Below are 16,458 nucleotides of genomic sequence, written 5' to 3'. Positions count from 1 at the left end.
ATTGTTGGAGTATTTTAAAGCTAATCCCAAATATTGTCTCATTTTATTTATATATTGTTTTCCTGATAGGAGAAATGTTTAATATAGCTATATTGGTATAATCATATCTAATAAATTTAATAACTCAGAGTCTTTCAAAAGTTGCTTATCTTGTTTTTCTAGCTACTTGTAAGCACTGAGGAGTGTTAAATTTACTTTATAATTTTTTTAGTCAAATAAACACTATTCTGATTTCTAAGATTTTAGATTTTCATTGCCGTTTTTGGTTGCTTTCAGTAATGTCCTAGATATATTCATTGGTTGCAGGATGACCTATAAGAAAATTTGTTTTGGAACTGAATAAATTTGGGAAACTGTATATTCGATCTCATTGTGGTAATTTATAATGCAGGTTATGCTATGCAAAATTCTGAGAAGTCTGGCAATACAGAGTTAATGTGTCTTCACCAAGAATTTTATAAATTTATTTAATCCCTGAACTTGTTTTTATGTAATATCTGTTAACTAGAATACCTTTTTGGGAAATGTTGTTCTAGGTAGGTGAATGCTGCTTCTGAATAGCAAAATAAAAATATTTGACTTCATTTTATTTTCAATTAATTGGATACTTATTTTTCCATATTGCATTATCAGCTTATTCGAGTAATATCTATTTTTAATTTTCCTATAACCTATTTAATATTAAAATATAGTGTTACAGCTTATACTCCTCAGGAGCTTACATTTAAAAAATTTTTATCTCATTGTCTGAGCATATTAAATATAAGCACATTGTTTTCCACTAGGTAGATATAGCTATACATCGGAGTTCCTCTGTGAGGAAAGATACATGCATTGGTGTTGTATTGAGGGGAAAGCTGGAAATAAGATAGGTAGATGTTTGGTATAAACAGCCTAAAAGATAATAGTGACCATTTAACATCTTTTATTACTGATGAAAATGTCTTCCAGAGAGTTTAAACAAAACTTTAGTAGCATGGTCATTCTCACAAATGATTTACATTTCTGTGTAGTGTTAAAATAGATTCAGTTTAGCTGGGGATTTGGCTCAGTGGTTCCGCTGCCTGTCTTGCAACCACAAGGACCCGATCTCCAGTACAAAAAAACAAACAAAACTATATATATATATATATATATATATATATTCAATTCAAAAAGAATGTAAATGTAAATATTGAACAGGGTCAAGTGGAGGCTAATTTCCCAGAAAAGGAGATGGTTTTCCATTTGGTTCCCTTCTGTGCTCAGTGTGTGACACAGGAGTGAATGAGGAATGATGAGACAGTGGTAGGGCAGCAAATCTGCACCTCATCCTCCCTGGTGTATTTCAGGTGACACATGCCCCGTGTCCCCTCCCCAGACCTCTCTCATGCTTCCAATGGATTGGTTGCCCAGGTGTGTCTCTTGTCTTTATAATGTAGACATGTACAGATGTCTCCCTTTCTCTATGGTGCTACAAAGCTAACTTTTCCCCATTACTTATAGTCAAACTACAACTTCAAGCAGAAGAGAGAGGAGTTGTGTCTATCAAGGGAGTGTGTGCGAACCGTTACCTTGCTATGAAGGAAGATGGAAGATTACTGGCTTCTGTAAGTAATACTTTCTGTTTTTGCAGCTATTTTTGTTTTCATTGGTAGATGTTGATTTACTGGTGTTGGTATTTATTAAATCTTTAAGGGTTTTGCGTGTTTTAAATCATTTAGCATTCATATTCATCCTATAAAGATAAAGAATAGTCCTTTTATTTCACAAAATACAGACTGAAATTGTGAGGAAGTAACCAAGAAAATGGAGAACATGTGAAATAAAGTCTTAATTGGGCCTGGGAGTCTTGATTCAGAGCTAAATTGCTGCATTTTACTCTGCAAAACTATTAAGATATAATTTAAAAATTTTTCCTTATGTTGTGCAGTGATGTAAAGATCAGAAGGGATGGATATGTAAAACTGGTTATCAGTAAGTTTCCTCTTTAGAATTTGATATACTAAAGACTTGCAGAATAGAATGTCAGGTACAAATGCTGGCTCTGCCAATTAGTAGTTGTGTGTTCTTGGGCAAATTATTTTCAGTTAGTTCCCTTATCTGTATAGTAGAAACAATGATCCTATCTTATTGGGGTTTTGAAAAGACTCAATTAGATATTATATATCAAGAGCCCAAATCAATTTCTGACATGTAATCTTAAGAATTCCTCCTCATGTTACTTCTAATTTATATACAAGCTCATTCAAGACAGGGACTTTCTTTTTAAACATATTATCATAGGTACTTAGGGGATACTAGATCTGGCTAGTGTTATTTATACTAGTGCTCACTGGAAACTTTATCATTACTACCAGAAACAGGATTGTATATCTGTTGAGCATGCTGTGTGTAGAGAATGGCATAGGGAAATAGTGAGGTAGCAAAGACATAGATGTTATTTCTTTTTCCTAAGGGAGGAAAAGACATGTATTTGATAGTGTGTGTGTGTGTGTGTGTGTGTGTGTGTGTGTGTACAATGCCAGTGGCTATTTATAACTTGAAGCAATTGTAGTGCTTTGAGTTGCACAAATACTTTTTGAAATGAGGATCTTTAGATTTCTGAAACACCCCAAACAGAAAAAATAGATGCTTCGACCACTCTTATGTCAGATTGATTATTGACAAATATATACTACATTCATGTATCAATTTCTGTGATTTTTTTTCAGGATGAATAACAAGTCTGGTTCACAATTGTTCTTTTAGTATTGAATAGATCTTAGAATTCCCTTTAAGAATAGGTAATACTGAGTATACAGTATGCTAAATGCTATGTTAAACACAATGCTTTTAAAACTGATGGTCATGAGATCTCTAGTCTTAATGAGTTCCAATCCAGGAAAGACAGTAAGTAGGTATTTCTGATAATGTGTACAGGGCTTCATAGGTTCTTTCCATATTTTGCATACATGCATAGTACAGGAAAGGGGTGGAATATTACAATATAGAGATGATAAAGGAAAGGAAGTGCTTGTCTAGAATTGGGGGAGATATGGATTTTATATGAAGAGGAAAGAGCTCAACAGGCATTCAGAGGTATGAAAGCAAGCTACTTGGCATATCTGTAGAATTACAAGTAATTGACTAATACTGGAGTGTAAAGTGCAATGAAATAAAAGAAAAAGAAGGCTGGAAGTTCATATACTGCCTACTGTAGGGTTTTATACACCATGCTTGCTCCAAGTAGTAGAGAGCTTTGGAGAGTTTTAAGATGAGGCTGATGGAGTTTGAATTTGAGAAAGAGCGCTCTGGCAACTCTATAGAGAATGGTTTTGAGGAGGGCAAGACTGGAGAGGGACCATCGGAAGACCACTGTGAAAGTTCATGTGATGGTGAGAACCTGACAATAATAGTAGGGCGCAGAGAACCGAATCAGTGCTGGCACTCATAATTGATCGAATTTTGAAATACAGGAGAGGGAAAAGTAGAAGATGGCTTCCTCATTTTTGGTTTGGATGAGAAGGTGGGTGAGAAAAGGGGAAAAGGAAAAAGAACAAGTTCTGTGGAAAGATAATATGTTTAAATTTAGACCTATTTAATTTGGATTACCAAAGGGAAATTCTGGTGAATAAGTTCACTAAAGTAGTTGGAATTATGTAGAGGTGAGGCCTCTGTTGATATAGAGATTTGAGGGTTGTCATTGGTAGTCAGATTGGGAATGGATGAAGTTTCTAGGTAAAAATATAACTTTTTTTTTTTTTTTTTGGTACCAGAGATTGAACTTGGGACCTTGCACTTGTGAGACAGTCAATCCCCAGCCCTAAAAATAGAACTTTAAGATGTTGACTCTTCGGAATTTTCACTTCTATTCTGCATCATTTTGTTTATCTACTAATCTGTTACCAGCTCACAAGGTGATGCAATAATTTGGGAATCTACCAAAGTAGCATTTTAAATACATCCCAGAATGATGAATTGACAGATTATTTTGGATGACCTTGATTCTGTAGTAAAATGAGAAAGGGCTTTTCAACCCTCATCTTTCTATCTCAGGGGGTGACCAATATCTATGGCCTCTGCCATAATGTTGGTTTGGCTCTTTTCAGTCAGTGAGGGTGGGAGTGAAAAGAAAGGAAATGCATAAAACATTTGCTTCTGTCATAAGCAACTGTGGGCAGCATTATTTGTCAAATGGTATTAAAGCTGTAGGCTTTTTAATATCTATTTTAATCTGCTTCAGTGATTGTGTTGAGATGAATTATTACCCTGGGGTTTTATAAGAATTGGGACTAGAAAATCCAGTGACCTGGTCATCTTAAGAATATAGGCTGGGATACTGCTACATCTTACAGTGACAGAAACAGAAGACTAATAGAAACAGAATCTAATATACCTTAAGATACATTGAAATGACAGGGTTACATAAAAGAAGAAAAAAATTAAAGGACAGACATGGAATTTGAACTGTAATCTTATTCTTAGAGAATTCTCTACAATTTAGAATTCAAAAAATTCTGATCTTTTTTCTTGGCAAACAGGCATTGATTTTCCTGAACTGTTGGATCTATAGTGTGCCTAAAAGAGAATTTTCTAATGTCTTCCTTAAGAAAGAACTGTCACAAGAATAAGGCCATAGCATTTTGTACAGTCTTACATGTGTCATTCCATAGATGTGTGTTAAATTTCCCTGGTACAATATCCACTAGGTTGATGTAATGAGTTAATTTAGCAGTACTTGGAAATTTGGTAATTTATCACAAGTTCTGTAGGGACAAAGCCACAGCCATTACACATAAATTGGTAATTCAGGATTTATCAGTCTCTTTTGAGGAATGGGGCCAGCCAAGATCCAGTTCTTGTAACTATTTACGAATATTCCAGCTCCCATCATAGGGCTTGTTCCTGCCAAGGTCACAAGTTAATCTCTACACTTACCATCCAGATTGGGTGGCTGGCTTCCTTGCACTTTCAGCAGCAATTCTCTCTCTTTCAAATTGCTCTGGTTGGGCTGTCAGTCTTTGGATGAAGAAGTAACTGCCCCATCTCAAAGCCAGAGGTGCTGTTAGTATTTCAGTAAGTGGCATATTTCTCTGAGTCAGATCTGTAGACATTGAGTCGTCAGCATCAGCAACTTTTGGTACAGTGTAAGTCCAGGGTTCTGAAAACTGGAGTTTATGAACTTTCACTTGTCAAAAGCATAATCCTTCCCCACTCTTTTGCTTGGCTCCATTTCAGACTGCATTTTACTCTAGTTGTGATTTTTCAGAAGAGCAACACATGGTTTCTAAGAGGTATTTTAGGTTGATTATTACCAGTGGAGAGTATGAGAAAAGACTAAGTTATTTCCCCCCCCTTTTTTTTTCTACATGTGAATGATTTGAGTGCATTCAGGTTAAGGATTGCTCGCTATTTGAAAAAATTTCTTAAGGACCTTTACTCTCCCTTCAAAACTAGAAAATATGAAAGTTCAAACAGTACCTATATTTAACTGCCAAAGCCTATATTTGGAGCTTGAAGTTGAGTAGTTCTTTAATATACAACAGACTTGTTACTCTGTTTCATAGCAGGATTAAATTTGGTTGCTATGAGCAACAGAAGCCCAGAACAAATATTAGGATCTATGATTTCCCAAAAGTGTTCACAAAATTGTACATTTTTAAAAGAAATTGCATATAGCGAGATTAATTTTAGTTTTAAGTTTAAATCACCAAGCAACCTTAGTGTTAGCATTGTATGAAAATATTTGAGTAGTCTTAATCTACTAAAAGTTGTACATTGTCTTCTATATGACATATAGATCATGAACAAAATAACTCAGTATGAATTAGAATGTAATTTGTGTGGATTTACAGTAGTGAAATAGAGAATATAAATAACTTCTGAGGGGCTAGGGATGTAGCTCAATGGTAGTGTACTTGCCTAATGTGTAGAAGATCTGGATTCAATCCCTAGTACCAGATAAGAAAACAAATTCTCATCTTTTCATTCTCTCACATTTTTTTCTTTTCCCTTTTTGTTCTTCCCCTATGTATCACACCTTCCCTACACCTTTAGCTCCTTTCTTCAAATTTCTAAATGTCAGTAATCTTATTAGAATCTTATGCATTGTTGCAGATGAAAATAAAGTGTTTGTAGATGGGGAGGGGAGGAGGGGGTGAAGGGAGGGCAGAGGTAAGGGGAAAAAATGAGAATCAAGACTTGCCATGTAAAGGTACATGATCCCAACAATGAATGTAACTGTACTGTATCACTAAAATGTACCAATAAACTCAATAAAATTTAAAAAAAAAAGAAAACAAATTCTGAGAATATACTTCAAGTTACTGTAAAATATGTTCTACCTATACGATAGCTTTCTTATTATTTGAGGAGCCTTAACAATGTGAAATGAATTTTACAGTATAGTTAAGTAGGAAAATAGATTTTGGAGGCTCAGCTATTCAAATTAACAACCTATACTGATCAAATTTTTCAGAAACAGTAATTAATGAGGAATATGTGTCATTTTTAGAGCTAAAATACTAAGTTAAATGCAAGAGTTAATGTCAAATAAGAATTATTGCTGGTAAGAATTATTGCTTCTTTAGAAAACAATATTAACAATTCTACACAGCCAATTTATGTTACAAAATTAAAACCAAATTTACTTTTAACTTTTCGCCACTTGTGTTTATCATTTTGTTCTGAAATGTTCAACACTGATACTTACATCACGTCTGTTTTTAATTCTCAGAAGTGGCGTAAGCAAAAGCATTTTTGGATTGCTATTGAGCAAACTCCTTCATAAGCCAAAACTGCAAAATCAAAGTACTGTAAAAGAATAAACAACCCAGAAAATAGAGCATGGGGAAATGGCCATAAGGTTCAAATCTAAAACTTAGCACTGGACCAGAATTGTGAGGCCAGTGCAGGAGGGGAGAGGTGCTGGCAAGGCTGAGGAGAGGAAAACTTACTTTAGCTCTTAATTGTTATTTTTACTGTTTGCAAAAGCTTCTAGAGATTGAGAAGAATCTTAAAAGCACATGAAATCCATCTTCTTATTTTACAGATGAATAAAGGGAGGGACAGAATCTAAAAACTTTATCAAAAATATAAACTAGTTAGCAATAAAGGCAAAAATTGGAAACCAAGTTTCCTGGCCCACCAGAAATCCTCACTAATACCAAGTTGGGACACACTCTTGGAAAGGGTCATTGGCTTGAGTTTCTTCAGGGACTAAATAGCCATAGAGATAAACCAAAACTTTTATTCCAAGTCTGGACTGGATTTTCCCTGTTCCTATTTCTCTATATCTTATTTAGATTTTTCAAGTTCATTGGGTTATATTTTTATTAGAAGATATCTAAAGTAGTTTCATTTGTTCATTCATTTAGCAAATATTTATTGATCACTTACTTTGTGCCAGGTATAGATATAGCACTAGACACAATAGATGAAAATTCTTACTCTTGTAAAAAAAAAAAAGATATGTAAATAGAAATAAGTAACTTGTGTTTGGGCATAGTAGAGAACACAAATGAACGGCTTTTTTTTATATTATAACTATAGCTATTATATCTAGTTACTTGGGAGTTTTTTTTCTGTAGTACTTATAGTCTTACGGTCATTATTGTTTATATTCTTACTTTTAGATGACACATAATTATTTTAGATATTTAGTGGGCACAGTGATAATTCAGTACATGTATACAATGTATAATGATTAATCAGGGTAAGTTTTTTTAAAAAACAAATTTTAGAATAGTTTCAGATTTACAGAAATATAAATATAGTGCAGTTTCACTATATTTCACAACCAGTTTCTCATGTTAGTATGGGCTACTTAAGTAATGAACTAGTACTGATACATTATTATTATCTAAAGTCTATACTTTATTCATATTTTCTTAGTTTTTACCTCATCATTCCATCCAGAATAACAGATTTACTCACCATGGCTCCTTAGTTTTCTCTAGTCTGTGACAATTTCTTACACTTTCATTATTTTTTATTACTTTGACAGTTTGAGGAATATAAGTAAGGTATTTATTTAGGAGTTCTTCAGTTTGGGTTTGCTTGCTGTTTCTCTCATGGGTAGACTGGGCTTGTGAGTGTTTGGGAAGAAGACCTTAGAAGTAAAGTACCATTTTCATACCATCAGAGAAGTAAGGGCACATGCTTTCCTTATAATTTGTTACTAATGAAGTTAAGTTTGCTCACTTGGCTGAGACAGTATTTGTCTTCACTGTAAAGTTATTTCTTTCTTCTCCTTTCCATGCTATAGTCCGTGGTAGGAATTCACCATGTAGCTGCCCTACTGAAGAAATGGGCATTATAGATTTTCCTCTCCCTTGAGGGTATAATATCTAGAATTTATGTGGAATTATTTTGCACAAGAAATTGTTCTTTTTCTCTCCATTTACTTTTTACTCATGGTGTATATCAGTATATATTCATAGATACTTATTTTGTACTTTGGATTATAATCTAATGTTTTTGTTGTTATTGTTGTTCAAATATTTCCAGCTTTGGTCATTGGGAGCTCTTTTAGTTCATTCTTGTGCTTTTTGACATGCCCTTATCAATGTGTTTACTTTGAGCATGTCATTAGTTTTTGGCCTAAAGATGTGTCCGGCTCACATGTATATTCCTACTCTAACCTAAGAATGAGTTATTTCTTCAAGGAAGCTTAGTTTCTTTTATTGAAAAATGGAATTAGAACCTGTAATCTAGATGCTGGGTGTGCTTGTTGCTACAAAAGTATCTTGTTTCTAAGCCCTGCCACTGACAGAGCAAGAAAAATGTACATATGCTAACCTGAGTAAATATTTCTGTTTAAGTATCTGCATCTATACTAAACATTATTTAATTTGCACTGATGCCTTCAATCCTAAAGCATTGGTACCCTGGGTACTTCGGCTTTCTCCCTCTCCTGTGGACTCCTACAGTGAGAATCCTACCTCTCACTGTCTCTTAGATCTGGCTTTCAATATGTACAGAAATTTCACATCACTTTGCTTTTTCTATTTCAAAGTAAATTAGACAAAAACTGAATGAAACTATTTAAAGTGTTCATTTATACTTTTTCTGGTTAAGTTAGATACTTCCCTTTTCTCTATTGGGTACAAGTGAATAGACTCCCAGCTTCATTATCAGTGTCAGTATTGACAGAAGATTATTGGGCCCCCTTGTAAGATCCCAGGCAGAGCTGGTTTCTGTAGATAGCTACTGGGGACACCTTGAGGTGTTGCCCCATCTCCACAACATGACAGATTTATGTCATTCATATACATGTACAACCACATCCCTCTTTAGTGTCTGTGCAGTTTAGACTTAATAGTTCATTGGAATTTTTGTATACAACATAGTTTCTAGGGTTCCAAATATATCAGGGTTTTCATCCTCCAAGTCTGTGGTTAATTAGCATTGGCAAGGGGGAAAGAAGGTTCAATGATATGTCTTCTGCATAGTGAGTTCACAATAAATGCTTATCTTCACTTGTTTGTAATATTCATCTCAGCTCAACATATGCAAAACAGAGTTCCTCATCTTTCTATATAGTCTGTCTGCACAGCCTTTTCCATCTCAGTTCATGACAAGCCCATCCTTCTGGCACCTAAACTTCAGTGCCTTCTATAGTTTCTTTTACTCACAATACACCTCTAGTCTGTCAGGAAACTCTTTCGACTTTAATGTACAAGATACAGCCAGAAACTGACACCTTTTTCCCTTTCTATCCCACCACTGGATCTGAGCTGCTGTTCTCTCTGCATGTATTATTGCACAAACTTCTCGCTGGTTTCTCATATCTGCTTTTGACCCACTGTGGTTTTGCAGCTGAAGAAATCCTGGAAAAATGAAAGATTATACCACTTTTCTGCTTAAAAGCCTACAGTGGTTTTCCATATTCTCAGTCAGAGCTAAAATATGTACAATAATTACAAATCTCTAGGGGATCTGCCCCCCTTACCTCTCTGATCTCATTTGTTATACTCTTTCCTTCCAGCCCTCTGCTTCATTCATACTGCCCAAATGCCCGAGACACTACAGATGTGATCCTGTCTGAGGGCTTTGGCACTCACCATTCCCTTGCCTGCTGTGCTCTTCTCTGATGTGTGGGTTAACTCCTTCAACTTTCAGGTACTTTATTGTTGAAATGTCACTTTCTCAGTGGAGCTTGCTGTGATCATACTATTTAAGCTGTACTCCCACCACCCCAGACCCTCTATCCAAACTGTTTTACTTTTCTCCCAAGACTCCCATATTTTAGTATAGGATATAATTTAGTTAGTTATACTAATTGTTTACTATGTCTCTCCCAGCTATAATTCGAGTGGCACAAAGGCAGGGATTTTTTTTTACTTTTGTTCATTGATGGGTCCTAGGGGCTTTAGGTGAAGGAAAAGAATACATATGTTGAATGACAAAATGCATTATTTGAACTCTGGGCTCTCTACTCCAAAGTTATTCTTAAATTTTTAAAAGTCAGCAACACAAAGGGAATTTTAATTGGATGAAAATGTGTCAGGTGGGGAAAGATTGCCTATCATCTAAAGGAAATTAGTAACCATGTTAATGTCTGTGAATATATGAAAATTATGCTGATTATTGAATTTATGAAATTATGTTTTAAATGAAATTATGTGCGTGAAAGGAGTCAGGTACTATGAGTTAAGGCATTTCCCAGCTCATAGGCTTAATAAAATAAGGCCTTGAAACCAATGCAAGTTTTTATAAGTCCTTAACAGTCACTTACCCACTTCCTTTGTGATGTTGTTCCTGTGAAGACCCTTTTCCTTCAAATTTGAAATGTTTCACACATACCGACAATAGGAAAAGAACTCTGTACATATGTTCATAAAGGCTAATAAAATTATACTAACTATGAAGAAGAATACTGAATTCAGTCATTAAGCTAGTTTGTAAACCTAGAATGGAGAGAATTGAAAATTGTTACACATTTTTAAAAAGGCAGTCTGTCAAGTTCAGAAGGTCTGAAGATTCGACACAGGTGCACATTTTCCTTACACTGTGTTTTTCAAAAGTACATGTAACTTTTATAAAGCTTGTGGGTTTCAAGATGCGTCCCTAATATGACTTTTCTGTGAAATATTAGTACATAGCTGCAATGCAGACACTATTGACATCCCATTAGGCCAAGCATTGCAGGGAGTGCCAGGTAACAAAGTGGGCATCCATCCGGGAATCTGAGAGAACACTGAAAAGTGAGAATGCGCTTGAGAGGTGTTCTGTGAGTTTACCCCTGGAGATTCACAATTATCTTGTGAATTTCAGTGATGACCTTTTACACTTTCCCTATAATTTTGCTTTTACTTTTTACTTCCCTTTCATTTTTGTTTTGTAGTGGGGATCAAACTTGGGTCCTTATGCTTGCGAGGCAGGCGACAGCACCACTGAGCTAAATCCCGGCCCCTCTTCATTTTTATTTATGATTTTTACCTGGAAGAGGAAAAAGGGAAAATACTTAATCACTGGTACTTCAAATGACACAGTAACCCAAATTAACAAGTTCACACCAAGAGTCCATTTTCTGTTGTTACAGTGAAATACTCGAGGCCAAGCACTTGGGGTGATAGTCCAAGGTTGCTGGCCTCATCCATTTGGCCTCTACTGAAAGCCTCCTTGGCACAGCCCTTCATGGCAGACAGACTCATGGTAGGAGCAAGTGTGTGAGGGAGGGATTGTGTGATGAGACAGGCAGGAAGCCAGAGACTAAGGATGGGCCAATCTTAGGCTTGCCATTTATAACAGCTCACACGTGTGAGAACTAACCAGAGTCCTTTGAGACTAACTAGATCTCTTCTGAGAGTAATGCTCCAAATGACCTAATGACCCCCTACTAGATCCATTTCTTAAAGGTCCTCTACTTCTTAACCTTACCATACTAGGGACCAAGTTTGAACACATGAACCTTGGGAACACACTCAAACGATAGCAAAGCAAAATGAATTTCACCAAAGGTAGAGAGAAAATACTGGATTTAGAATATCTACATTACCCTGGGTTTAAGTGTTCACTGCCCTTGGGCAGTGATGTTTCTCTGTAAGGCTACCTGTGGTTTATTTGTATCAGAAGGACATTTTCATTAGTAATAGTTCACGTGATGAGCAGGTAACTTTTTAAGTATTTCAATTTTTAAAAAATACAACTAATAACAGAATATTAAAGCCACGTAAATATCCAGTAAATTATTTTCTCTAGAAACAGATTGTAGGATCTAGTATTGTTCCCTTACCTTAGATGGTAGAAACATGTTAGTCACTTTTAGATGTTTCTTTTCTTGTATCACTATTAAATTTATTGGTACATTTTAAGTATACAATATAGTTACATTCATCATTGGCTTATCTAGTTCTTATTTTTCCCCATTCCCTAGCCCTCCCTTCAGCTCCTCCACCCTTCCCTGTTTGCAAAGACATTGTTTCCATGTTTTTCTTTTCTCTTTTTACCTATCCCTTACGCTTCCCACTTCCCCTACTCTTTTAGACTTTTCTTCCTATTACACAATATCATTTATACATTTTAATCCTTATTTACACTTTTACTTTTTCACACCAGAGAAACTATTTGGTATTTACACATATGTGACATTAATTTTACTGAAGAGTACAGCCTCAATGGGCATCCACTTAGCTATAAATATCTAGTTTCTCATTCTTTATGGCTGAATAATACTCCATTTTATATATTAAAACACACACACACACACACACACACACACACACTCATCTTCTTCATCCAGTCTCCAGTTGATGGGCATTTGGGCTGTTTCCAAATTTTAGGTATTACAAACTGTGCTGTTATAAATATGGGTGAGCATATATTGCTGTAGTATGATTCTTTTCATTCTTTTGGGAAGATACCCAGCAGAGGAGTAGCTGGGTCAAATGGGACTTACAATCCTAGTTGTTTCAGGTATCTCAATATTGATTTCCACAGTAGTTGCATCAGTCTGTACTCCCACTAACAATGAAGAAGGGTTCCTATCTCTCCACAACCCTTCCATCATTTGTTATTGGTTGATTTCTTGATAGCAGCCATTCTAACTGAAGTGACATGGAATCTCAGTGTTGTTTTCATCTGCATCTCACAAATGACCAGTGATGTTGAACATTTTTTCATATGATTATTTGCTGCTTTTACTTTTTTGTCTGAAAAATATCTGTTCATTTCAGATGGCCATTTTTGAACTGTATCTTTGTATTTGGGGGGGTCTGCTTTTTTTGAGTTCTTTATATATTGTAGACCTTTGTCTGAGGAGCAGCTGGTAAAAATTTTTTCCCACATTGTGGTTTGTCTCTTAGCTCTGCTTGTGATTTCTCTTGCAGTGTAGAGGCTTTTTAAAAAGATGAGATCCCAATTGTTGATTCTTTGTGCTAGTTCCCATGCTACTGAGGTTTTCTTCATAAAATCTTTCCCCTCTGCTGCTGTCCTCAAGAGTTCTACCTAACTTATCTTTTAGCAAGTTTAGTGTTTGTTTTAATGTTTATATCTTTAATCCACTTGGATTTTAGTTTAGTGTATAGTGAAAGATAAGGGTCTAGTTCTAATCTTTTGACAAGTTGAAATCCAGTTTTTCCAACACCACTTATTAAAGAGGCTCTTTCTTCCAGTAAGGGTGTTGGGCTCCTTTGTCAAATATGAGGTAGCCGAGTATGCCAGGAGTTATTTCTGCATCTTCTAATCTGTTCCACTGATCCTCAGGTTTGTTTCTTTGCCAGTACCATGCTGTTTGACACTGACTTTATAGTATAGTTTCAAGTTGGGGGTTGTGATACCCCTTGCCATCTCTGTTGTTTAGAATGGCTTTTAGTCTCTTCTGGTTCTAAATGAATTTTTGGATTGTCAAATTCTGTGATGTTTCTGTCTTGTACTTTTAATTTTTTGTTGTTACACCACTTCTTTTTCTAGTTTTATTATGTTTTCCTCAGAGTTCATGCCATTGTTTGCCTTATCTTGGAACCAAAAAACCTGGGAATAGTTTTAAGTATTTTTAATGTGGATTTTCTAAAACTTATATATCAGTATGTAAAAATAAGTTGAGATCTGATATTTATATATGTAGAACATCTTTTATTTATATGTTTAAAAATGTATATGGTATGTGTGGTATTCTCTGAGTTTATAATTCACTTGGTGAATGCACACACATAATCATAAATGATTTTTCTTTTAAAGGGAATAGTTGATTTCTCCTTCTTCCAGATCAATAAGTATCATTAGTGCTACCTTGTGAAATTAATTTTTGATCATTGGTCTTAAATAATGTAGTGGCACATTAGACTCCATTGCTTGGAGTACTATTACCAGGTCTAACTATTTGAAAGCTAACCTTTCTGAATGCATTGAGCTATTTTCTATACGACAAATTATTTTTTTTATGCCTTACAACTTTAGACACTAAAAAATTATTTCTTAAAAAAATAATTGTTTCTCTGATTAGAGCATTAACAAACCCCATCTTCCTTTGGGAAATTATATTTACCATTCTAGCATTGTTGAATTGGACCCATATAAAAAATGTAAAAGTTAAAATGACCGCTGACAGGTAACCTCCCTCAGGACTGGGAGAGGATGAACCATATATACCTAGTGGAAGCCATAGCTTTGGGCTTCCCTGACTTGAGTTGCTTCTTGTTTCTGGGTGTGTCCCTCATTGTGGGGACCTCAAATTTTTGTTTTTGTATGTTTCAAGTCTGAACTACTGTAGTTCCTATACCACAGACATATTTCACTGACTATACCTCATTGGTTACTCCTTGGAGAATGGTCCCTGGGCTCATCCTACTGAAGCGATATGCTTGATGCTACCCTTCTGACATCCTGTGTGTTTGGTTTGTATCCTTCTATGCATCACCATAGAGGTAATCTATGGCACATTCTGGTCTATGATATATTTTGGCTTGAGAACTGTTTATTTGATTGCCCTCTTGAACTCAAGATCACTACTCCTGGTTGGGCAGAATACACTATACTATCATAAATATTATTATAAAAAGTCTAACAATAACAAGTAATTCTTCCTTTGTTTTTCAGAAATGTGTTACAGATGAGTGTTTCTTTTTTGAACGATTGGAATCTAATAACTACAATACTTATCGGTCAAGGAAATACTCCAGTTGGTATGTGGCACTGAAACGAACTGGACAATATAAACTTGGATCCAAAACAGGACCGGGGCAGAAAGCTATACTTTTTCTTCCAATGTCTGCTAAGAGCTGATTTTAATGGCAACATCTGATTTTATTTCACGTGAAAGAAGAAATATATGTTAGAAAATTGTTAGTGAGGAAAAAAGAAATGTATACAGCTCAGTTTGGATAACAGATCAGACAACTTTTTATCTAATAGTAAAATACTTAACCATCGCCTCAGTAAAGAAACAACAAAAATTATTGGAAAATGTAGACTTACTCCTCTCATATAACATCTGCTGTTATCACTGAAGATTACCTAGACTAGAGCTACTATCTTTTCACATATTTGCTTTATTTGAAAAGAAGATTTTAAAGTGGATATATTTACAACTTTCCATCATGAAAAATTATTAGAAAAATCAGCATCAGATATTTAATCCCAAATGTTCATGTCTTATTGTATAATTACTCTACATATATAGTTGTCTTTGAATTTCTTAAAAACATGTAAATGTGAATTTAATCCATTCCTGTCACAATTTTGTAATTCTCTGGCAATTCTTTGTGATACAGTTTATAGAACAGGCCTGTGTAAACTGCTGGAAGTTCTTCCATGGTGAGGTCAATTTTGTCAAACCCTTCTCTGTATCCATACAGCAGCAGCTTAGCCACTCTGCTGGTGATAGGAGTTGTATTTTCCGTCTTGACTAGGTCACTGAGATCCATCCATTCACATCTTAAGCACTCATGCTGGCAAAAATTTATGGTGAATGAACATGGCTTGAGGCGACAGATGATATACATATCAGACTTCCCAAAAGCTCCTGGATTGGTATGCTGTTGTCGAATACTCAGGAGGGACCTGAATTCTGATTTTATACCAGTCTCTTCAAAAACTTCTCGAACTGCTGTATCTCCTACATACATAAGAGAGCAATATACAGATCAAAAGGATCACAGTTTGAGAAACTTCATGATCAGAGATTTAAGTTAAAATCTTAAAGTTCCAAAGCCAAACTTTCAGGTGTTTATTTTCAGTACAAACTCTTTGCCCTCTGAAATCCTGAAATATCAAAATATTTTTTTATTACTCTCCACTTAAGACTCTTAAATACTGAGTATTTCTTTGGCTGCTACTTGGAAGCTTATTAACTTGTACAGTTTAGAGGCTCACATCTTTTTAATTTCTTTTTGCTCTATTTCCCAAAAGGTAAAAACATAGGTTGCAAAAGTGAAAACATATGCTGCAAAGTTGTAGTTAATATTCTGATATATTCCTTCAATATTATCCTGTTCCTGATCATCCACCTAAACTCCCTAAATTTATGTATGTCAAGATTGAGAAAAAAAAAAAAAA

General features: G+C 35.1%; 2 protein-coding genes across 3 annotated transcripts in view; one reads left to right on the top strand and one right to left on the bottom strand.

The window, feature by feature from the left end:
- Fgf2 (fibroblast growth factor 2) overlaps window positions 1–15,210 on the top strand; it is a 62,770-nt gene extending 47,560 nt beyond the window's left edge. The window contains exons 3-4 of the mRNA XM_033759855.1: window positions 1,486–1,589; window positions 15,001–15,210. Coding sequence (XP_033615746.1) covers window positions 1,486–1,589; window positions 15,001–15,186 — 290 coding nt within the window. The 3' untranslated portion in view covers window positions 15,187–15,210. The remainder of the gene's footprint in view (window positions 1–1,485; window positions 1,590–15,000) is intronic.
- A 394-nt stretch (window positions 15,211–15,604) lies between these two features.
- The window catches only part of Nudt6 (nudix hydrolase 6), a 24,284-nt gene continuing 23,430 nt past the window's right edge, over window positions 15,605–16,458 (bottom strand). For both annotated transcript variants that reach the window (XM_010611196.3, XM_010611206.3), the window contains one exon: window positions 15,605–16,018. In XM_010611196.3, the coding sequence (XP_010609498.1) occupies window positions 15,621–16,018 (398 nt within the window). In that variant the 3' untranslated portion in view covers window positions 15,605–15,620. The remainder of the gene's footprint in view (window positions 16,019–16,458) is intronic.

The sequence above is a fragment of the Fukomys damarensis genome, unplaced genomic scaffold (assembly GCF_012274545.1).
Source record: "Fukomys damarensis isolate Sample0158 unplaced genomic scaffold, DMR_v1.0_HiC HiC_scaffold_38, whole genome shotgun sequence".
NCBI classification, from domain to species: domain Eukaryota; kingdom Metazoa; phylum Chordata; class Mammalia; order Rodentia; family Bathyergidae; genus Fukomys; species Fukomys damarensis.
This window is presented reverse-complemented; position numbering and strand designations above follow the sequence as displayed.